The sequence below is a fragment of the Sapajus apella genome, unplaced genomic scaffold (genome assembly GCF_009761245.1).
Source record: "Sapajus apella isolate SASKATOON/1434 unplaced genomic scaffold, GSC_monkey_1.0 scaffold4, whole genome shotgun sequence".
Taxonomy (NCBI): Eukaryota; Metazoa; Chordata; class Mammalia; order Primates; family Cebidae; genus Sapajus; species Sapajus apella.
Genome location: NW_022436944.1, coordinates 36,067,638 through 36,091,483, shown reverse-complemented (window position 1 = coordinate 36,091,483; position 23,846 = coordinate 36,067,638). Strand labels below are relative to the sequence as shown.

At 38.0% G+C, this 23,846-nt stretch overlaps 1 protein-coding gene across 2 annotated transcripts in view; it reads right to left on the bottom strand.

Annotated features, from left to right (window-relative positions):
- CAPN7 (calpain 7) overlaps window positions 1–23,846 on the bottom strand; it is a 50,590-nt gene that overhangs the window by 15,735 nt on the left and 11,009 nt on the right. For both annotated transcript variants that reach the window (XM_032267075.1, XM_032267064.1), the window contains exons 3-12: window positions 16,624–16,781; window positions 15,661–15,728; window positions 13,492–13,692; window positions 11,041–11,127; window positions 8,402–8,528; window positions 7,320–7,405; window positions 5,700–5,793; window positions 3,591–3,737; window positions 1,995–2,101; window positions 1,166–1,286 (exon numbers count right to left, since the gene is read on the bottom strand). In XM_032267075.1, the coding sequence (XP_032122966.1) occupies window positions 1,166–1,286; window positions 1,995–2,101; window positions 3,591–3,737; window positions 5,700–5,793; window positions 7,320–7,405; window positions 8,402–8,528; window positions 11,041–11,127; window positions 13,492–13,692; window positions 15,661–15,728; window positions 16,624–16,781 (1,196 nt within the window). The remainder of the gene's footprint in view (window positions 1–1,165; window positions 1,287–1,994; window positions 2,102–3,590; window positions 3,738–5,699; window positions 5,794–7,319; window positions 7,406–8,401; window positions 8,529–11,040; window positions 11,128–13,491; window positions 13,693–15,660; window positions 15,729–16,623; window positions 16,782–23,846) is intronic.

The window sequence follows — 23,846 nt, the reverse complement described above, 5'->3', positions numbered from 1 at the left end:
TATTCTAACACTTAGTCCAGATATTGCAGAAATAGCATCTGCCTGAAAGCCCTGACAGCATGCAAGGAGTTCTAGGAGAAAAATACTTGCTCACACAAACCCAGTGGCATGTATCTGATGCCTAGCTATCTTCCTATTTTCTTCCCCTTCCACAATTTTTTACTTTTTTTTTTTATGACAGGGTCTCTATCACTCAAGCTGAAATGCAGTGGTGTGATCATGGCTCACTGCAGCCTTGACCTTCTGTGCTCAAGTGATCTTCCCTTCTCAGCATCTTCAGTAGCTAGCTGTAATTATAAACATACAGCACCATGCCCAACTAATTTTTTTTTATTTTTTGTAGAGATGGGACCTTACTATGTTGCCCAGGCTGGTCTTGAACTCCTGGTCTCAAGAGATCCTCCTGGCTCAGCTTCCCAAAGTATTGGGATTACAAGTGTGAGACACCATGTCTGGCCCCCTTTCACAAATATTTATTTAGTATCTACTATGCTTTGGAGCAGGGATTGCCAACCCCTGGGCCACAGACCAGTACTGGTCCATGGCCTGTTAGGAACTGGGCCGCACAGCAGAAGGTGAGCAGTGGGTGAGTGAGCATTACAGCCTGAGCTCTGCCTCCTGTCAGATCAGTGGTGGCGTTAGATTCTCATAGGAGTGTGAACCCTACCATGGAGTGTGAACCCTACCATGAACTGTGCATGCAAGGGATCTAGACTGCATTTATGATCTGGGGTGAAACAGTTTTATCCTGAAACCATGCTCCCACCTGCCCCCAAGTCTGTGGAAAAACTCCCCTCCACAAAACCGATCCCTGGTGTCAAAAAGGTGGGGAGCACTGATTTAAGAGCTTAACACTGTGATTGATCCAAACACCAAAATGCAGCTTGCAATCTTGGGAGCTATGTACTCACCTCAGAACTGCTGCTTATATGGAAAAGACAAAGCGTTTGTTATGTAAAAGCGTTTCTGTTCTGTCATCAGTACCTGTGCCATCCCTATGATTTCCTTTCCCATCTTTTAATTTCGTAATTTCCAATGGTAAAGTTAACGTAGTAGGTGAAATGGTTTACAAACTCCACTTAAACTTTGTCAGTATTCAAAAGTCTGATAAATTATCTGCAAATGTCTTATCCAACAAGAAAAAAGAAAAAGATTTAAGGCAAACCTTGAACTCTCTAATATCCAAAACGGCATAAGCATGTGTGGGAACCAGGCCCCACTTCTCCCCTTCAGCTTCTGTCATCATGCCAGTTGACGCAGTGATGAGGACATCTCCTTTGTGAAATCTAGAATGAACCCCAAGGACAATTAATTAAAGAAAAACACATTTTTAATCCAAGATCACACAATTTTATTGTTAGTTTAATGGCTTATATGAAAATGGGCTGTTCCTACCTCTGAAGAATTTTCAACAAGTAGTACATTTCTAATTCATAGTATACCACATAAATTATCACTTTTTTTTAAAGTTTTAGTCAACTTAATTTCTAAAGTAGAAACCTACCAATGAAGGAAAACAAATGCTAAATTTCAAGTGGTTTACAAATAAAAAATGAAGATGCAAAATACCAAAGGCACTTCCCAAAATGGCACATCATTTTATTTATCAAATCACTGAGCTTTCCAGTTTTGCAACCCAATGTGTATTACTGTTTAGACAAATTTCCTGTCCCTACATATGGATTATCCATTTAAGGTTTAACTTCTCAGACTTCTCTTTTCCCACTGTCCCTCAACTTGGTAATTAATCAGCAAGTCTAAAATAATTTTTCCATATTACATATTCAAGTATTTTAGATTACCTAAAATTTGGATTAACTCTATTAGGGAAGATAACTGAGGACTATAGGAAGTACATAATGTGAAGTCTATTTAAAAACAATTTCCTTAAAATAACTAAAAACAACGGCTTCTGTAACCTCTATTCTAAATAAGGCATGATATGTTTTTAAATGACCACATTTACCACACACATAAAACAAAAAAATGTTTACCTTTGATAAAGCATTCTGAAAGAATTATCCTTACTGAAAGTTTGGCTATCTGAATGCATAGCAATTCTTTCTGGTATCCAGCCTGTGAGTGCATGAAGATCAATATTCTGCAACAGAAACATATTTCAGGACAGCCAGTGTCATTTTCAAGTTATTAAATCCCCAGAGCAATTACATCTCACTGATTTGGCATAATAATTTTGGTAGAAATAAATCAGAAAGCAGTTGTTCTCAACGAGTAATACATTTCTTATTTAACTCAAATTCCTACCTGATTTTGAACATGCATATTTTTCCCCACAATCTTTGTTGCTCTTCCTGAATAAAAAACTGTTTTACCGATGAATAAAAAGATACATAGCAGAAAAAACTGCTTCAACGATGCAGTCACTCTCCTTTCAGTGAGTTCTTGAAATGATATTTCTCATGTTTTATATACATTCCCATTCTTTCTCTCTCTAAACTTCTGAGTAAATCAACAAGCAACAGATTAGAAAGCTAAACTAACAGTATGTGAAGGCTAGAGCAATTCAAAGTATAGACTGGGAAGAAAGAAACTGTAACATCCTATTGCATTTAATAAAAGTATGTGAAGTCTGGAACAATTTAAAGTATAGGCTGGGAAGAAAGAAACTGTAACATCCTATTGCATTTAATTATGACCTATATATTCTGTGTCTCGCATTAGAACTGGGCGAAAAGAAAAAAAAACAAACTGGAAAAATCAAGGACATCTGGTTTGGCAGGGAAACTAATGACTTATGAATGATGGATGATTTGCATACATTACTTCATCTTTATGACTTTATGACAAGAGGTAGATATTATCCTTATATTATGGATACATGAAGAGGCTAAGTAAGGTTAAACATTTTTTAAGGCCACAGGCTGTTAACTGTAAGAATTTAAAGTCATGCCAGGCTAGGTGCAGTGGCTCACGCCTGTAATCCCAGCACTTTGGGAGGCTGAGGCAGGTGGATCACCTGAGGTCAGGAGTTCAAGATCAGCCCGGCCACATGGTGAAACCCCTTCTCTACAAAGAATACAAAAGTTAGCCAGGCATGGTGATGCATGCCTGTGGTCCCGGCTACTCGGGAGGCTGAGGCGGGAGAATTGCTTGAACCTGGAAGGCAGAGGTTGTAGTAAGCCGAGATCATGCTACTGCAGTCCAGTCTGGGAGACAGGGCAAGACTCCATACCAAAAAAAAAAAAAAAAAAAAAAAAAAAAGAATTTAAAGTCATGCCAATCTGACTAATTTCTGTTAAGGTTGGATAAAACATGCAACTCCTTGAGCCTGAATTACAAATAAAAATATACATGACAATATGACACATCGATCTAAACAGACTGCTCTGGAAAGGTACACTGTATTTATAATTGGCCTTGTATCCCGACATAAAAGGAGACACAGTTTAGGCTTTCCCAGATACACAAGAAAACACATATATCCCCATAACACAGGGACTGGTCATACTTTTTCAGGGGTTGAAAATCTGCTTTCCCTATAAACAAAAAGACCATCTAGAATTTTTCAAATTTAAAACAGTTATATTAGATAGGGTAAGACTGTCTGGATTGTCTTATCTATTACTCACGGAGTTGGATCCTGGAAAATCATATCCTCCCATGACTTTCATGTATGCTTTTTCTATAAGAGAAACCCATAATTCACTTTTATTGTTGGAATAAGAACAGAGCAATTCTCCCTTGTGATCAACAGGTAACTGGTCATCAATTATCACCTGGAGAAAGAGAACATTAACCTTCTTAGGTGCACAAAATATCTTAAAATCCTTTCTATCAAGAAACAAAAACACACTTTTCATAATGATAAAATACAAGGCACATATGCCGGATGGCTATTAAGATAATGTTTCTAGTATCTTATCAATTATAAAATGTTGCTCTTTTTAATATGACGTCTTTATCCAACTTTAAACATCAATCTGTCAGATAATAACCCTGAATCGACTGATTAATCATGTAACCATCACTGAAATTAAAAGAGTGAGCATCCAAAATAAAAAATTTAAAATTTGAAATGCTCAAAATCCAAAACTTCTTGAGCGCTGACATGAAGCTCAAAGGAAATACTTATGGGAGTGTTTTAGATTTTCAGATTAGAGATGTTCAACATGTAGGTATTCTGCAAATATTCAAAAATCTGTTAAAATCCAAAATCCAAAACACTCTGGTCCCAAGCATTTTGGATAAGGGATACTCAATCTATATTAGATATTCTAGAAATGTACATTTAAAATAATTACAAAAGGGCCTCACTATTAAACAACATTATTGTCATTTTATCCTAAACCTGTAAGAAGACTCACGTATAGTTGTAAAAGCAGAACCTTATGACTAGAAAATATATATAACAGAGGAAGTAATATAATCACAAAAATATAGTATCTAATTCATAAAGTTATCTGAGAGACATAAGAATTTTGATTTAACACCAATAGAATGATTATGCAATACATCTTTAAAGATTCTTTAAACAAGAGGTAAAGAATTATAATTCAGTAAAATTATTCTTAATAATTTTGTTTACTTTTAAAGTAATCAGGTAAAATGGCTCAGACAGTGTTCTAGACAACAGCATCAGCATCACCTGGGATCTTGTTAGAAATGCAAATTTTGATCTAATCTCAGACGTGAATCAGAAACTCTAGGCATGAGGTCCAGAAATCTGTGTTTCAATAACAAATAATCATCTGCCAGGTGATTCTGTGCATACTAAAATTTGGGTATTACTGAACTACAGAGCAACGATTTTCAGACTGGAATCACCAGAGGATCTAGGTGAAATATAGATTCTGATTCAGTAAGTCTAGGGCAGATCCTGAAATTCTGCAAAACTAACAAGCTCCCAGGTAATGCTGATGTTGCTGCATGGATGTCAGTATGGACAGGTGGTGGAGAATCCTAACAATGCAAGGCCCTAATAAGGTTCAGAGTCCCTAAAGAAATTAGTGCGAACTGGCTGGCTGTGGTGGCTCAAGACACTTTGGGAGACTGAGGTGGGTGGATCACGAGGTCAGACGTTCAAGACCAGCCTGGCCAACAGGATGAAACCCTGTCTCTACTAAAAATACAAAAAAATTTGCTGGGCATGGTGGCACGAGCCTGTAACAGCAGCTACTCAGGAGGCTGAGGCAGAAGAATCACTTGAACCTGGGAGGTGGAGGTTGCAGTGAGCTGAGTTCATGCCACTGCACTCCAGCCTGGGTCACAGAGTGAAACTTCATCTCAAAAAGAAAAAAAAAAAAGAAAAGAAAAAAGAAATCCATGTGAATTAAAATTATGCATATATAGATTTAAAAGAAAATAATTTTAAAGGCATCTTACATCAAGTTATGACTATATATATACTCTTCTGACCTAACAGATTGTTTGTCTGATTTCCTTTTAATAAAAACAATCATGAACAGATGAAAATTTATTTTAAGCATTAGCAAATCCTTAGTTCAGTTACTTTTTGAAACTGTACATATTTTCTCAAAATCATTTAAAAAACAAATTTATAATTGCCATGGTTTTAATTATTAACATATGATGCCACTGGTAGTAATATATAATATCACAGACTCAAACTGACTTTTAAAATGTTTACACAGGTGACATTTCTTAATGATTTCACTCAAGATTCAAAGGTAGGGAAGGGAGAGAGACAAGGGATGGGAGTGGGGAGAGACGTTATTCACCTTTCTTGGGACACCATTGAGGTGAAGTTTTACCATATACTTCCCACACGGATTGTACTCTGGTTCACCATCCTTGTTTTGAGGGTAAATTATGCTTTTGTAAGAAAGGAAATATTGAAATACCAGCATTAGCATTCAATATCAACTACTATGCAGAACATTTCATTCAGGCATTTACTACCATCTTGGCAATTTCATAAAAACAAACAGTAGAATATTTTCCTACAATAGGCCTAGAAAATGAACTACACCCTAATCAAAGTGCTTATTTACTATTAGTAAATAATTTTCTGATTTCATAGAGTAAGCATAAATTTCAAAATATTCTGAAAAGTGTTCAATGTTAACTTATATACCCTAATAAATCATCTAATTAAGTATATATATTTTAAAATAATCTTTTACCACTGGCCCTAAGAAGTAAAGACCACTTCAATTAACCACAACTAAGGCAAGTAGGTATAACTTTGACATAAAGTTGCATAAAATTATACAGTAAGATACCTGAACAAATATCAGTATCAATTTTCTTTTAAAATACATTTGGACCACTTATATGGCAACCAGTTGGAACTAAGGACTGTGTCTAATTCATCTTTGCACTCTTAGGACTTAACACACAAAAACCACTCAGGAAAAGTTGAATGAAAAAATTATAATGCTTAATTTTTGCAATTAATGATTTTAATATATCTTTCAAAAACCAAAAAAGTATTTCAGAAACATTTTAATACATTCTAAAGCAGTTCAAGACAAGAGAAAGATATTTTCCAATAACCACATTAAAAGTTAAAAGATAAAACCAATTTTAAGGTTATTTAATCACAAATAAAAAATATTAGGATTTTATTTTATTTAATTAATTAATTTATTTTTTTGAGACGGAGTTTCACTCTTGTTGCCCAGGCTGGAGTGCAATGGCGCGATCTCGGCTCACCGCAACCTCCGCCTCCTGGGTTCAGGCAATTCTCCTGCCTCAACCTCCTCAGTAGCTGGGATTACAGGCACGCGCCACCATGCCCAGCTAATGTTTTGTATTTTTAGTAGAGACGGGGTTTTACCATGTTGACCAGGATGGTCTCGATCTCTTGACCTCGTGATCTACCCGCCTCGGCCTCCCAAAGTGCTGGGATTACAGGCTTGAGCCACCGCGCCCGGCCAATATTAGGATTGTAACATATAATCAACACAAAAATTTGAGATGTTTTGTGATTTTGCATCTTTTTTTAATGTTCTAAAGTTTTCAAAATCTTGTGCATTTTACACTTGCAGTGCATCTCATCTCAGTTCAGACTAATCCATTTCAAGTGCTCAATAGCCACGTGGCTAGTGACTACCTCACTTTACAGTCCGCTTATAAAGTGTTATCAATATAACTACTTTGATAAATTTCATTTCAAAACATATTAATTCCATATCTATTAACTACATGTATATATGTTCTTGAACTATTTTTGCATATCTTTCCATTCATAAATCATCTGCTTAATTTCTACAGAAGGGTCATATTCTGAATGATATGCCCTCTTTACTTTCTATACAGATAAGGCTTAAGTTTTAAATTTCTTGTTCAAGGGCAATTATACAAAAAGAGATAAAGAGAGAAACACAGATTTTTACCTGGTAATCAACTTCTTATTAAATCGTCTTTCATAAGCTGCACTGATGGCCAGTGATGCCACAAAGGAGCAATCTGATACTATCGTCTGTTAATAAGAATTAACATATTCATATTCATTCATGTAATTTCACCATTACCGTAATACATGTACACTGCCCCAAGTACCTGACTTTTTATACTAAATATATTTTTTAAAAAAACTTCTATTTTAGGTTCGGGGATACATGTGGAAGGTTACATAGGTGCACTTGTGTCACAGGTGTTTGTTGCACAGATTATTTCAACACCCAGGTATTAGCCCAGTATTCACCAACAGTTATTTTTTTCTGCTCCTCTCTCTCCTCCCACCCTCCATGCTCAAGTAGAACGCACTGTCTGCTGTTCCCCTCTTTGTGTTCTCATCATTAAGCTCCCACTTGTAAGTGAGAAAGTGCACTATTTGGTTTTCTATTATATGTTAGTTTGCTAACGATAATGGCCTCCAGCTCCATCCATGTTCCTACAAAATACATCTTGTTCTTTTTATGGCTGCACAGTATTCCTTGGTGTGTATGTACCACATTTTCCTCATCCAAACTGTCACTGATGGGCATTTAGATTGATTCCATGACTTTGCTATTGTGAATAGTGCTACAATGTATACTATTTTCTTGGCTATTATTTGAATAGGAAAATAACAAATAGAAACGCCATACTGCTAACTCACACATTTGATTTTAATATATCCTAGAAAAATTAAATAACGTATTTTAATAAAGTTGATTTTGAATAAGTAATCAAATAATTAAATATCCTTCTATTGCTGATATCTATTCCCTTATCAAAGATGAAATTCCGATTCTCAAGTTTTGCATCTACAAGTACATAATGATAGAGTCCACATAAAAATCTGTAATCTCTCAAAACAGTGATTTATACTTATCTCAGTATGTTTCAGTCAAAACATGCAGGATGAACAATTTTTCCAATGACACTCATGTACCTGAATATATAATAAAAATCTAAGAAAAATCTCAAACCTAAACACAAATTACTTTAAAATGCTAACTTTCCTATAAAATCATACAAAATAAATGCTCACCTGCTTTATGCTAAAACTGGACACAGTATATATCATTGTAGGATTGTTGGTGAGGTCTTCTGGTCGTACCCATTTGGAAAATGTGGTTTTTTGTTTAGGTGATAATGGTAGCTTGCCCAATCTGTCACTGAGGTAATAATAAAAATTAAAATAAAAAAATTAATCTTAAAAAATGACTCAAAGCCAAAATTGAATTTCCTAGAGTTTGTTTTTTGGGTTGGGGGCGTCTAGTGATTACAGCAGCAGCAGTACTATATCATCCTAAAATAACCTTCTGGTCAAATTTGGCTTTTTACACTTAACCTTGAGTCCAGTCAACCTGATCATCCCCTCTAATTAAAAAATATACCTAAATAATTGAAAACAGAAGAACTTAAATTTATTTATATTAATTTAAGAATTTTAAAAATTTAGCATAAATGTATTCAAGAACTTCAGCAATAAAATGAAATCATTAACAATAGTACAAGCTGATTCATTCAAAAGGACCTAGGAAGGTAAAGATTCTAAGCTGGTTCTTTACAAACTCCACTTGGCAAGGCTAATAATGAGTGTAGCCAATTTCGTGAATACTAACCATGTGCCAGGCATCATGCTGAAGTGCTTTACATACATAATCTACTTACTTCTTAAAACAACTCTATTAAAGGAATTTTTGGAAATAGCTAAAAGTGACCAACGACTTACCAAGGTCAGACAGCTAAGAAGTAGCAGAAATGGCATCTGAATCCAGGTCTCTGATGCCAAATCCACCATTCTTATCCACTACCATGTACTCACTGTGTGTTACAGTATTTCTCTAAAATTGATGTGTAGCACCAAGGGGAAACATCTAACTTTCCCCAAATTTTTTTTTTTTTTTTTTAAACAAAACAAAACAAAACAAAAACAGCTGAGGTCTCCATATGTTGCCCAGGCTGGTCTAGAACTTCTGTGCTTAAATGATCCTCCAGCCTTGGCCTCCCAGAGTGCTGGTATTACAGACGTTAGCCAACAGGCCCAACCATCCCAAACCCTTCCTAGAGCAAGAGCAACAAACTGGTTTTCAAAAGATTGCTTAGTAATAGAAAGTATACAATATGCCAACTGGAACAAATACAACTCTTTTTTATTTAAAATAATGGTAACAGATAATGGGAAAAAAGAGGATTTTGTGGTCAAGTATGATCTACAAACTCCCAGTTAAAGTATTAGTTTTCTCATTGAAGGACACCTCTAGACTTTTAATAAGCCAAAGTTTATTGTAATCTCTTAGAGTAGAATATGGCATATAACATACCTCAAACGTTTTTTATTATCATCTCACAGAACCACTAGTATTCCAGGTTAACATTTTGGTACCTGTATTATCAGGCGCTAACTATAAACAGAAAGTGAGCTGACCGAATTCAGAAGAGTTTAAAGTTAGCTGTTGAAAATTTTGAGGGAAAAAAATTAAGGCAAATTCAAATTTATAATGTGTTATTAACCTGTTATATGAACCTTACTTCAGCATAAATCAAAGATTCCATATCTGTTCTCTCAAGTCACCAGAGGATAATCAAATTCTAGGGTTTTTTTCCTTAAAACTTAAAGATATTAAAAATATTTTACAGCTGGGTGCGGTGGCTCACGCCTGTAATCCCAGCACTTTGGGAGGCTGAGACAGGCGGATCACTTGAGGTCAGGAGTTCAATACCAGCCTGGCCAATATGGTGAAATCTCGTCTCTACTAAAAATACAAAAATTAGCTGTACGTGGTGGTCCATGCCTGTGGTCCCAGCTATTCAGGAGGCTGAGGTGGGAGTATCACCCGAGCCCGGGAAGTCAAGGCTGCAGTGAGCCATGATCACATCATTGTACTCCAGCCTAGGCAACAGGAGTGAGATCTTATCTAAAAAAAAAAAAAAAAAAAAAAAAAAAAAAGAAAAAGAAAAAGAAAAAACAATTGGGACATTATATATAATTTTCTTTTCAATTTCTGTAATGGGAACACTTTTTTTTCCCTACATTTTAAAAGGCTTATGTTGAGTAGCATAATATTTGACTGTATAGATGTATCATTATTTAATCATTCCCATACTGCTGGATAGTTTGTTTCAATAATTTTTTGCTGTAACAGATGCTTTGATGAGTGTCCTTATTATGTACATCTTTGACTGATTTCCTTCTGATGACTAGAAGCTGGGAGTCCAGAACCAAACAATATTTTTAAGGCTCTTGACATAAGCTGCCATTGTCCTGGAAGGCTGTGCTAACTCATCCTGTCATAACTAACTCTTGCTTGAATTGGATCTTCTTAGTAAACAATGATGTCATTCCATTTCCCTTTTCCATTCAGTTTCTTTCCTGGCTTGTATTTCTGCTGTGATTCAATCACTGCTTGGACAAATATTTACTGAGTACTTACTTTACACCAGGTACTGTGCTAGACACTACAGAAATAAAGTTAGGCAAAAGGAGGTCCTCATGACTGGGCAAATAACAGAAGTGCTCTTGCTATGCTGCCCCACCTCTTTCCCACAGCCACCCTCTATTCCAAAAAGTTTGTTTTTTTTACAAATTTTAATTTCAAGGCTATTAAATTGAGCTTCAGAGTACTGAAAAAGTACTGTAAAATTAAAATGCTGGAACTAAAAATTGCAATAGTGCTTACTTACCAGAAAGGCATTGGATAGGCAAAACGTTCTCTCAGATCAACATTCATGAAAGGAACATATTCTATGCCATTTATTTTTGATGTTGTCCTATCAAACACAAGAAAAACAAATCTAAATGTTCAAGTTCACCTTAACTGCCAATCTTATTTCAACTCTTTAAAATTTAAATGACAAGGTATGATACTGTATTAAAATTAAACTGACAACCTTATGTGTTGACACACCTCTGGACAAAATTTTCATAAAATACCAGAAAATAATTGATTCAATTCAAACCAATAAGAGTATTCTTTTAAGGCTAACTCCCACAAGATGACAGGACTATTCAAGAAGTAATGAAAGTGTCCTTGACATCAAGTCACAAAACCAATTCTATCCTAAGCCTAAAGGGAGAAATCAATTGCTTATTTTGGAATTAAAAAAAACATGACATTTACAATTCTGAAATATATGCTCTTCACGTTTTCTGGTTATGGGGATATAAAATGGGTAGTGGGGGAAGGAAGTGTCATAGGTACCAGCTATGGTCTACTGACAAAGAAATAAGGTTTGTAGTAGCTTTGCATTCTCCTTGTTTTGTGTATATGTTTATTTATCTACATTAACTATTTCCTTCTTGTATCTATTTCTCTCCTTTATTTACAAGAGGTTGCAGAGTAACTTCACAATTCAGTATTTAGGTAACAACAGTCAGGAAATCTGAGGACTACTTAATACAGTCAGAAATAGATGAAATGATTGAGACTACAGCCTTGTTTTGGAAAGATGAAAATTTTTCACTCATGTGAAGGATAGCCGCATTTTGTTAGGTGGAATACAGAGTTGTTTTGGTATAGCACAGAATTTCAAATGTGTGAAGGTAACATATGGAAAAGTGTTAATTTAGTCTTTCAGCTTTAAAACTACCTTCTTTGTCCCGCATTGTGTTGTGTTGGTATATATGCAACTTTTCCTAGACAAAGCCAGCCAGGTCAGCAGTACAATTAAAATCTTCAGCAGGAAAGGAAAGAAAACTGCTCTCGAATGGCTACTACTTAGGCAGAAGCCCTTTCAGTTCAATTTCAGAAAACAGAAAGATGAAGACCTACATGACTTACACAGTTCTAAGCAGACTGAACTTTCTGCAGTGCTCAATTTTAAAAAGGCCACACTCGATCAGAGACTTATCCTATCTACACTGGTTCGGAGGGCAATCAAAAATTTCCACATTATTGTGTTTTACTTTTTTTTTTCTTTGTATTGCTCCTTGTGAAGCAGGGCTACTCCACAGGCAGTGTGCCCAGAGTAGCCGTATTTTACATTTTTAATATCCTCTGAGACTGAGTTTTCAGACAGACTAAGCTGGCTGCCTAGATGAAGGGTCGTCAAATGTTTTCTGTAAAGAGCCATATGGCATATAGTTTCAAGTTTCTGTCACATATTCCTTTTTTTTTTTTTGGCGCATGTAAAAACCTTTAAAGAAAAATTTTTAATTACACACACACACACATTTTTTTTCTTGAGATAGGATCTCCTGTTGTCCAGGCTAGAGTGTGTGGCGCGATTTGGGCTCTGCAACCTCCACCTCCTGGGTTCAAGTGAGCCTCCCAACTCAGCCTCCCATGTAGCTAAGACTACTGGCGCACATTATTACACCCAGCCATTTTTTGTATTTTTAGTTGAGACAGGGTTTCAGCATGTTACCCAGGCTGGTCTTGAACTGCTGGGCTCAAGGGATCCACCCCCTCTGCCTCCCAAAATGCTGGGATTACAGGAGTGAGCAGCTAGTGCACCCCCTAGACTCCTATTTCAAAGTAACGTTTTTCCTGCATTAGAGCTCTAGTTACAAAGTTACATAAAGAGTGGTCTGCCACAGCTCATTTTGCTCCTTAATCTTTAGTGGCTCAATTTCACAGAATGCTAGGATTTTTAGAAAATTTTTTATGCCTAATAAAAATGCTAATATTAAAATATATTGAAACTAAAGCCAGACACGGTGGCTCACTCCTCTAATCCCAGCACTTTGGGAGGCCGAGGCTGGCAGATTGCTTGATGTCAGGAGTTCAAGACTAGCTTGGCCAACATGGTAAAACCCTGTCTCTACTAAAAAATAAAAATAAAATAAAAATTAGGTGTGGTGGTGCACACCTGTAGTCACAGCTACTCCAGAGGCTGAGGAAGGAAAATAGTTTGAGCTCAGGAGGCGGAGGCTGCAGTAAGCTAAGATCGCACCACTGCACGCCAGCCTGAACGACAGCCCTAGACTCTGTTTCAAAAACAAAAATAAAAAAATAAAATAAAATATATTGGAACTAAAATTTTAACTAAGTTGTGACTACATGATGATATAATTATACTATAATATCACAATACATTATAGGAGAAATCTGAATTCGGCAAACCTAATGAAAATGAAATTCTGCATTGATGTTAACAAAATTCTTCATTACAATTAATTATAAACTTATTTACCTGAGTACTTCTATTTCTTCTGCTGTGTATCTCTGTCCTTGTGCATCACATGACTGTGGACTTATAAATGACTGAGGTCTTTCAAGGAAAGGATTAGCTCCCAGTGGAAAATGTGCTCTCACTGGAGGTGGCTTTGGTTTAATATTTGTTGACTTGATTTTGCAAAATGGCTTGGTCAAAGGCTCACTGAGTGCTTCTGCTCTGTAACAAGCACAAACAACTGTTCTAGATTTTCTTCTCAAGTTTAAGCTTTTCAGAAAACAAAATTTACTTGAACAACCAGTCAAGCATCCTTAATGTAAAAGTAGTATATAAAATTCTTACATACCAGTTAACATTTCATGACTTAAACTACTTCCAGAGATAAGCATTTTTTACAAACAATATTCTATTGACATTAATTATGCACTTATTACATAATCAGACACTATGTAAGGAAAGTAGTATAAAAGAATGTATAGTGAGGAAGCATTCTAAGTAGACAGAAGAACATGTACAAACATGCAGAAGTATGAAACAGCATAATGAGTTAAGGTAATTTCTTTTTTTTAATTTTTTTTGAGACGGAGTCTCACTGTGTTGCCCAGGCTGGAGTGCAGTGGCACGATCTGGCTCACTACAATCGCCACCTCCTGGGTCAAATGATTGTCCTCCCTCAGCCTTCCGAGTAGCCGAGATTCCAGGCACCCATCACCATGCCTAGCTAATTTTTGTATTTTTAGTAGAGATGGGATTTTGCCATGTTGGCTGGGCTTGTCTCGAACTCCTGAACTCAGGTGATTTGCACACCTCGGCTTCCCACTGTGCTGGGATTACAGGCATGAGCCACCGTACCTGGCCAGGTAATTTCAAAAGAATGCATGTAGCCCCTGTGAAAAGTGCAAATGAGAGGCAGCAGATGAGACTAGAGTAAAGCAGGGGCTGGATCACAGACAGCCTCACATGATATGCAAGAGAATTTTGACTTTGTTCTGTCAAAGAACTAACAAGCTAAAAAATAGAAGTTCTTAACCTGAGGTCCATATATGAGCTTCAGAATTCTTGTGAACACTCTGAAATTATATGCAAAAAAATTTCATGTACATTTTCCTAGAGAGAGGATCCATAAGTTTCAAAAGACAGGAGCCCATGGCTATCCCACCCACCCTTTGCTTAGGATGCACTCAAGAATACTGGATGGGTTAGCCACACAGGTAATAAAGTCACTTATGATTCTGACAGGTCAGAGAAGACAACTGTGTGTCAAGTGCTCATATCTTCATGAATCTGAGGAAATAAACTACAGGTTAGTAGATGATAATGAAAAGGAGGGATGACTATTTTACTTCACTTAAAAAAGGAAGGGCTTGTGGTGGTACAGTTATCTATCAGGTCAGAGCCTCAAAAGGAGATAATTCATGCTATTGGTATAAAAGCAATTTCCACTCTTTTTGTGTGTGTGTCTACAACACTCTTTCAAGAGTGTTGCTTATACAAACTCATTCATTCTTTCAGCAAATATCTACTGAGCACATACTACATGTCAGGTACTCTGCTAGGTACTTGGTTACGGCACTAAACAAAATAGACAAAAATCTCTGCCCTCACAAAGCTACCATGTGGGGGATGAGGGTTGGAGGGAACACAGATATTAACAACAAATATAATAAGCTAGTAAATCTCACAGACCTTAGAAAATAAGAGTAGTGGGAAAAATAATAGAATAATCAGGTTGCAACCACTGGGGGAGATTCAATTTTTAACAACGGTTAGGGTAGGCTTCATTGAAAAGTTGGCATTTTGGCTAAGACGTGAAAGAGCTACACACGTATAATTTTATGTATATTGCTGAAAGCAACTTCATGCTCACGTTTTCTATTTTTAGCAGATCTGGGAGGCTCTCTGGAAGCTCTCTTTGAAAGTCTCATATTACACAACAGAAAGAAGGTCTTCCATTTCAAATATCACGATAATTTCTGTTCTAAACTAAAACTAAAAACATTTATTGATTTGTTATTTTTTGAGTTTAAAGCAGGGAACTAGAGAGAGGAAGTAAATTCACTAAGTAGAAAAATGTGTTTTAGATCAGTTAAAAGATGGAGGTTTGTTAGTGCAGCCTTTACAACACATTAATCTGTTTAAATACACTAACTGCCACCTACGGATTAGAACTTGAGTGATCAAACTCACCTGTCTAATGCCTGTCGAGCCAACTGTTTCAGTTTATTTTGCAGGGCTTTATCAGCAGTTTCATAAGACTTAAGAGAAAAAGAGACAAACATTCTAAAGCATAATTATTTTTCAATTTGCTTGATACATATTTCTAAGCAAAAAATTTATAATGCATTTTACACTTGTTGAAATTGAGAATAAACAAAGATGACATTAATTTTCATCCTTAAAAATATCATTTAAAATAGTGTTGAAAATTTGTCGCTCAGGTGAACTTTAAAAACACTTAATGTGGACAAGTGCTAACTGAACCAGAACCATCTGACTATAGCACTGTGGAAGGCTGAGTGGCAGAACCTCAGAAGACTAGCACTTACAGTCTCAAGGCACCTACAGAAATCAGGCCAAATGGTTTCTCTGAGCAAAAGACTGCCAAAAAGCCAGTCCTCTGAAAGACACTGGGGACTGTCTCAACTACTTTACCTCGTCCTCCTGTCAAACACACTGCTCTCTTATGCATCAGATGTCCATTGAACCTAAGAGTTCCAACCAAGACTCAGCAGGGAGCAGTAAAAGCCATTCAACATACAGATTTTACACTGCAAATAAATAAAGCTCGCCCAATCCACGAGATTATTTTTTAGTGCATAAAATGAAAAAAGAAGTTTATTCTAAATTGATTTGTTATAATGATTTCTTTCTATAGTAAGTTTATCTTAGTTATAAGAATAGAAAGGATAAAAATACTTCTTGTAATTTAACACTCAATACTGTCAAAATTTTAATAAGATGTAAAAACTCATTATTAACTTCCTACTCATCATCTTTTATTGAGGAATAATTTAGGTACATTTATAATAATTTTTTTTATTCTGTTAAAATTCTTATTCAAGGTGTTATGTAAAATTCACTAGCAAGAGAAGAAAAAAGAGAAACATTCTTGGCATAACTCAATCAAATGTAATCTGTAGCTATACATACTGTTTTCAGACAGAGATCCACAGCTTCTGTGTACAATTCTATAGCGTCTTCGACATTCTCTTTTTCATCTTCGTCAAAAGCTTGTGTAACAAGGAAATGGGCGCGCTCTAAGTCCAACTGATGTTTTGACTTCAAAGGATCAGCACTCTTTGACTGAACTACAATAGGAAAAAAAGCACATACAGAAGGGATATTATTTAAATATTCATACAGCCAGAAAACAACACACTATTTTCACACGTTTAAGACATTCTTTACCAAAACTCTGTAATTCTTCATTTAAAAAACTTAGCAAAGTTTAAAAAAAAATTCTTAAAAAAGGACATCTTTCCTCCCTTCCTTTTTGTTTTTTGAGACAGGCTCATGTTCTATTGTCCAGGCTAGAGTGCTGTGGCATGATCACAGCTCACTACAGCCTCTACCTTCCCGGATTCCAGTGATTCTCCCACTTCAGCCTCCTGAGTAGCTGGGACTACAGATGGGTACCACCATGCCTGGCTAATTTTTCTCTGTCTCCCTCCCTTTTTTTTTTTTTTTTTTTTTTTTTTGGTACAGACAGAGTTTTGCCCTGTTTCCCGGGCTGGTCTCGGACTCCTAAGCTCAAACAATCTGCCAGTTTGGGCCTCCCAAAGTGATGGGATTACAGGTGTGAGCCACTGTGCCCAGCCTTCCTCCATTCTCTTTTTAATCTTAATTTTAAGGTCTAAGAAAAAAAAAATCTCCAATTGTTTAACACACAATAGACACCAGAGATAAAGAATATTAAAAAAAAACACTACTTATTTTAAAAATTATTTCCCTGAATTTCTCTCTCCCACTAGCATTCTCTTCACTTAAAAATTAAAACATAGGATTTGCAGACGAAGATGGCTGTTTAGGAACAGCTCAGGATCGCAGCTCCCAGTGAAAGCGCAGAGGGTGAGTGGACGCCACGTTTTCATTGCCCACAGACTAGGAAATTCCCGGGCAGAGGTGCTCCACGGTCGCCAGCGAGGCTGTTTCGGCCAGCGCGCCCCGCGCGGCTGCTTTGTCGGCGCCCCGGAGCCGCGGTTCTCTGTACAAAATACACTGGCCCGGGGGCCCTTTTGGCTGGCGATTGGAGCCACGGGAAGTCGCCCATACGCCGGTTCAAAAAGGGGACTGAGCAGAGAACCAGGACAGTAGATTCCAGGGCAAAAAAAAAAAAGCGCCACAAACCTCAGTGCCGCTGTTTAAGCCAGCGCAGTGAGTGACCGCAGGGGAAAACAAACAGACCCCGGGGCCTCTTCAACAGGTGACTGGAACACCAACTTAAAAAAGGCTCTGAGGCAGGGAGCCAGGCGATCAGGCTTGGCTGGTCTCACCCCCACAAAAGAACAGCAATCAGAAACTCTGGATTGAGAGTTTCACAGCAAGCACAGCTGAACCCGGGACGGTCCAGCTCTGTGGGTGAGGGGCGTCCGCCATTACCGAGGCAGCCCGCCATTGCCAAGGCAGCCTGCCATTGCCGAGGCAGCCCACCGTTGCCAAGGCAACCCGCCACAGCAGAGACTCCGCCCCAACAGAGGCGGGCCACCATCACCAAAGCAGTTCTAACTACACCCATATAAACAGGACTGCAGGGAAGTTCACTCGGCAGCGGGGCGGAGCCCACAGCAGCTCAGCAAAGCTGCTATAGGCCGACAGTGACTAGGCTGCCTCCTTGCTGGGCTGGGCAGGTCTGAAGAAAAAAAAAAAAAAAAAGAAGGCGGCAGCATAACGGAAACTCATAAATAAAGCCCTAAATCCCTGGGACAGAGTACCTGGGAACAAAAAGCAGTTTATGAGTTCTGCTGCAGCAGACCTAAAAGTACCTGCCCAGCAGCTCTGAATGAACAACAACAGAGCTCACAGCTCACCATTTGAGCCCCTATAAAGAAGAGACCGTCTCCTCAAGCAGCTCCCTGACCACTATATATCCAAAAAGACACCTCATAAAAGAGAGATCAGATTGACACTAGGCGGGTATCCTTCTGGGATAAAGATAGCAGAAGAAGAAAACTGGTAACAACCCTTGCTGTTCAGCAGCTGCTGCAGGTGAACCCCAGGCAAGCAGGGCCTGGAGTGAACCTCAGCAGACCTACAGCAGAGGGGCCAGACTGTCAGAAGGAAAACCAAGAAACAGAAATAACCTCATCATCAACAAACAGAATGTCAATCTGAAAGATTTGAGACCCAATCTGAAAGCCAGCAACTACAAAGTCGACAGGTGGATAAATCCTTAAAGATGGGAAGAAACCAGCGCAAAAAGGATGAAAACACCCGAAACCAGAACACCTCTCCTCCTAAAAGGGATCACAACTCCTCACCAGCAAGGGAACAAGGTTGGATGGAGAACGAGTGTGATGAAATGACAGAATCAGACTTCAGAAGGTGAGTAGTAAGAAACTTCTGTGAACTTAAAGAACATGTTCTAACCAAATGCAAAGAAACTAAGAACCTTGAAAAAAGATTTGACGAAATGCTAACAAGAATGGACAAAATAGAAAGGAATATAAGTGAATTGATGGAACTGAAAAACGCAACACGAGAACTTCGTGAAGCATGCACAAGTATCAACAGCCGAATGGACCAAGCAGAAGAAAGGATATCAAAGGTCGAAGATCAACTCAATGAAATAAAACGGGAAGGCAAGACTGAAGAAAAAAGGGTAAAAAGGAATCAACAAAGTCTCCAAGAAATGTGGGACTATGTGAAAAGACCTAATCTACGTTTGATAGGCGTACCCGAATGCGACGAAGAGAATGAATCCAAGCTGGAAAATACTCTTCAGGATATTATCCAGGAAAACTTCCCCAACCTAGCAAGGCAGGCAAACATTCAAGTCCAGGAAATACAGAGAACACCACAAAGATATTCATCAAGAAGAGCAACCCCAAGGTACATAATCGTCAGATTCACCAGGGTCGAAATGAAGGAGAAAATACTAAGGGCAGCCAGAGAGAAAGGTCGGGTTACCCATAAAGGGAAGCCCATCAGACTCACAGCAGATCTCTCAGCAGAAACCCTACAAGCCAGAAGAGAATGGGGGCCAATATTCAACATCCTTAAAGAAAAGAACTTTCAACCCAGAATCTCCTATCCAGCCAAACTAAGCTTCATAAGTGAAGGAAAAATAAAATCCTTTGGGAACATGCAAGTACTCAGAGATTTCGTCACCACCAGGCCAGCTCTACAAGAGCTCCTGAAAGAGGCTCTACACATATAAAGGAACAACAAGTACCAGCTCAACTAAAGGGCAAAACACCCAGCTAGCACCAAAATGGCAGTATCAAATTCACACATAACAATATTAACCCTAAATGTAAATGGACTAAATGCCCCAATCAAAAGACACAGACTGGCAAATTGGATCAAAAGACAAAACCCATCAGTGTGCTGTATCCAGGAAACCCATCTCACATGCAAGGATACACAAAGGCTCAAAATAAAGGGATGGAGGAAGATTTACCAAGCAAATGGAGAGCAAAAAAAAGCAGGAGTTGCAATTCTCATCTCTGATAAATTAGACTTTAAAGCAACAAAGATCATAAGAGACAAAGAGGGACATTACATAATGGTAAAAGGATCAATGCAACAAGAAGAGCTAACGATCCTAAATATATATGCACCCAATACAGGAGCACCCAGATACATAAGGCAAGTTCTTAATGACTTACAAAGAGACTTAGACTCCCACACAATAATAGTGGGAGACTTTAACACCCCATTGTCAACATTAGACAGATCAACCAGACAGAAAATTAACAAGGATATCCAGGACTTGAACTCAGACCTGGACCAAGCAAACCTAATAGACATTTACAGAACTCTCCACCCCAAATCCACAGAATATACATTCTTCTCAGCACCACATCACACCTACTCTAAAATTGACCACATAATTGGGAGTAAATCACTCCTCAGCAAATGCAAAAGAACGGAAATCGTAACAAACAGTCTCTCAGACCACAGTGCGATCAAGTTAGAACTCAGAATTCAAAAACTAACTCAGAACCGCACAGCTTCATGGAAACTGAACAACTTGCTCCTGAATGTTGACTGGATAAACAATGAAATGAAGGCAGAAATAAAGATGTTCTTCGAAACCAATGAGAATGAAGACACAACATAACAGAATCTCGGGACACATTTAAAGCAGTCTCTAGAGGAAAATATATAGCAATAAGTGCCCACATGAGAAGCAAGGAGAGATCAAAAATTGACACCCTATCGTCAAAACTGAAAGAGCTAGAGGAGCAAGATCAAAAAAACTCAAAGTCTAGCAGAAGACAAGAAATAGCTAAGATCAGAGCAGAACTGAAGGAGATAGACACACAAAAAACCCTTCAAAAAATTAATAAATCCAGGAGCTGGTTTTTTGAAAAGATCAACAAAATAGACAGACCACTAGCCAGATTAATAAAAAAGAAAAGAGAGAATAACCAAATTGATGCAATAAAAAACGATAAAGGGGATATCACCACAGATTCCACAGAAATTCAAACCATCATCAGAGATTATTACAAACAACTCTATGCACACAAACTAATAAACCTGGAAGAAATGGATAAATTTGGCCGGGCGCGGTGGTTCAAGCCTGTAATCCCAGCACTTTGGGAGGCCGAGGTGGGTAGATCACGAAGTCAAGAGATCGAGACCATCCTGGTCAACATGGTGAAAACCCCGTCTCTACTAAAAATACAAAACATTAGCTGGGCATGGTGGTGCGTGCCTGTAATCCCAGCTACTCAGGAGGCTGAGGCAGGAGAATTGCCTGAACCCAGGAGGTGGAGGTTGCGGTGAGCTGAGATCGCGCCATTGCACTCCAGCCTGGGTAACATGAGTGAAACTCCGTCTCACAAAAAAAAAAAAAAAAAAAAGAAATGGATAAATTCCTGGACACTTGCCTCCTGCCAAGCCTAAACCAGGAAGAAGCTGAAACCCTGAACAGACCCATAACAAGGTCTGAAGTTGAGGCAGCAATTAAGAGCTTACCACCCAAAAAAAGCCCAGGTCCAGATGGGTTCACAGCTGAATTCTACCAGACATACAAAGTGGAGCTGGTACCATTTCTTCTGAAACTATTCCAAACAATACAAAAAGAGGGAATTCTTCCCAAATTATTTTACGACACCAACATCATACTGATTCCAAAACCCGGCAAAGACTCAACAAGAAAAGAAAACTTCAGGCCAATATCCATGATGAACATAGATGCAAAAATCTTCAATAAAATACTGACAAGCTGATTGCAACAGCACATCAAAAAGCTTATCCACCATGATCAAGTAGGCTTCATCCCGGGGATGCAAGGCTGGTTCAACATACGCAAGTCTATAAACGTAATTCACCACATAAACAGAACCAAAGACAAAAACCACATGATTATCTCAATGGATGCAGAGAAGGCCTTTGACAAAATTCAGCAGCCCTTTATGCTAAAAACCCTCAATACGCTAGGTATCGATGGAACATATCTCAAAGTAATAAAAGGTATTTATGACAAACCAACAGCCAATATCATACTGAATGGGCAAAAACTGGAAGCATTCCCCTTGAAATGTGGCACCAGACAAGGATGCCCTCTCTCACCACTGCTATTCAATATAGTATTAGAAGTTCTAGCCAGAGCAATCAGGCAAGAAAAAGAAATAAAGGGCATTCAAATAGGAAAGGAGGAAGTCAAATTGTCTCTATTTGCAGACGACATGATTGTATATCTAGAAGACCCCATCGTCTCAGCCCCAAACCTCCTGAAACTCATAAGCAAGTTCAGCAAAGTCTCAGGATACAAAATCAATGTGCAAAAATCACATGCATTCCTATACACCAATAACAGACTTAAAGAGAGCCAAATCAAGAACAAACTTCCATTCACAATTGCCACAAAGAGAATAAAATACCTAGGAATACAACTAACAAGGAATGTAAAGGACCTCTTCAAGGAGAACTACAAGCCACTGCTCAACGAAATAAGAGAGGACACAAACAGATGGAGAAACATTCCATGTTCATAGTTAGGAAGAATCAATATCGTGAAAATGGCCATACTGCCCAAAGTAATTTACAGATTCAATGCTATCCCCATCAAGCTACCAATGATCTTCTTCGCAAAACTGGGAAAAAAACACCTTAAACTTCATATGGAACCAAAAGAGAGCCCGCATAGCCAAGTCAATTCTAAGCAAAAAGAACAAAGCGGGGGGGCATCACACTACCAGACTTCAAACTATACTACAAGGCTACAGTAATCAAAACAGCATGGTACTGGTACCAAAACAGAGATATAGACCAATGGAACAGAACAGAGGTCTCGGAGGCAACACAACATATCTACAACCACCTGATCTTTGACGAACCAGACAAAAACAAGCAATGGGGAAAGGATTCCCTGTTCAATAAATGGTGTTGGGAAAGCTGGCTAGCCATGTGCAGAAAGCAGAAACTGGACCCCTTCCTGACACCTTACACTAAAATTAACTCCAGATGGATTAAAGACTTAAACATAAGACCTAACACCATAAAAACCCTAGAAGAAAATCTAGGCAAAACCATTCAGGACGTAGGCGTAGGCAAGGACTTCATGACCCAAACACCAAAAGCATTGATAACAAAAGCCAAAATAGACAAATGGGACCTAATCAAACTCCACAGCTTCTGCACAGCAAAAGAAACAATCATTAGAGTGAATCGACAACCAACAGATTGGGAAAAAATTTTTGCAGTTTATCCATCTGACAAAGGGCTGATATCTAAAATTTACAAAGAACTAAAACAGATTTACAAGAAAAAAACTAACAAGCCCATTCAAAAGTGGGCAAAGGATATGAACAGACACTTTACAAAAGAAGACATACGTGAGGCCAACAAACATATGAAAAAATGCTCATCATCACTGGTCATCAGAGAAATGCAAATCAAAACTACATTGAGATACCATCTCACGCCAGTTAGAATGGCGATCATTAAAAAATCTGGAGACAACAGATGCTGGAGAGGATGTGGAGAAATAGGAACACTTTTACACTGTTGGTGGGAGTGTAAATTAGTTCAACCATTGTGGAAGACAGTGTGGCGATTCCTCAAGGACCTAGAAATAGAAATTCCATTTGACCCAGCAATCCCATTACTGGGTATATATCCAAAGGATTACAAATCGTTCTACTATAAGGACATGTGCACACGAATGTTCATTGCAGCACTGTTTACAATAGCAAAGACCT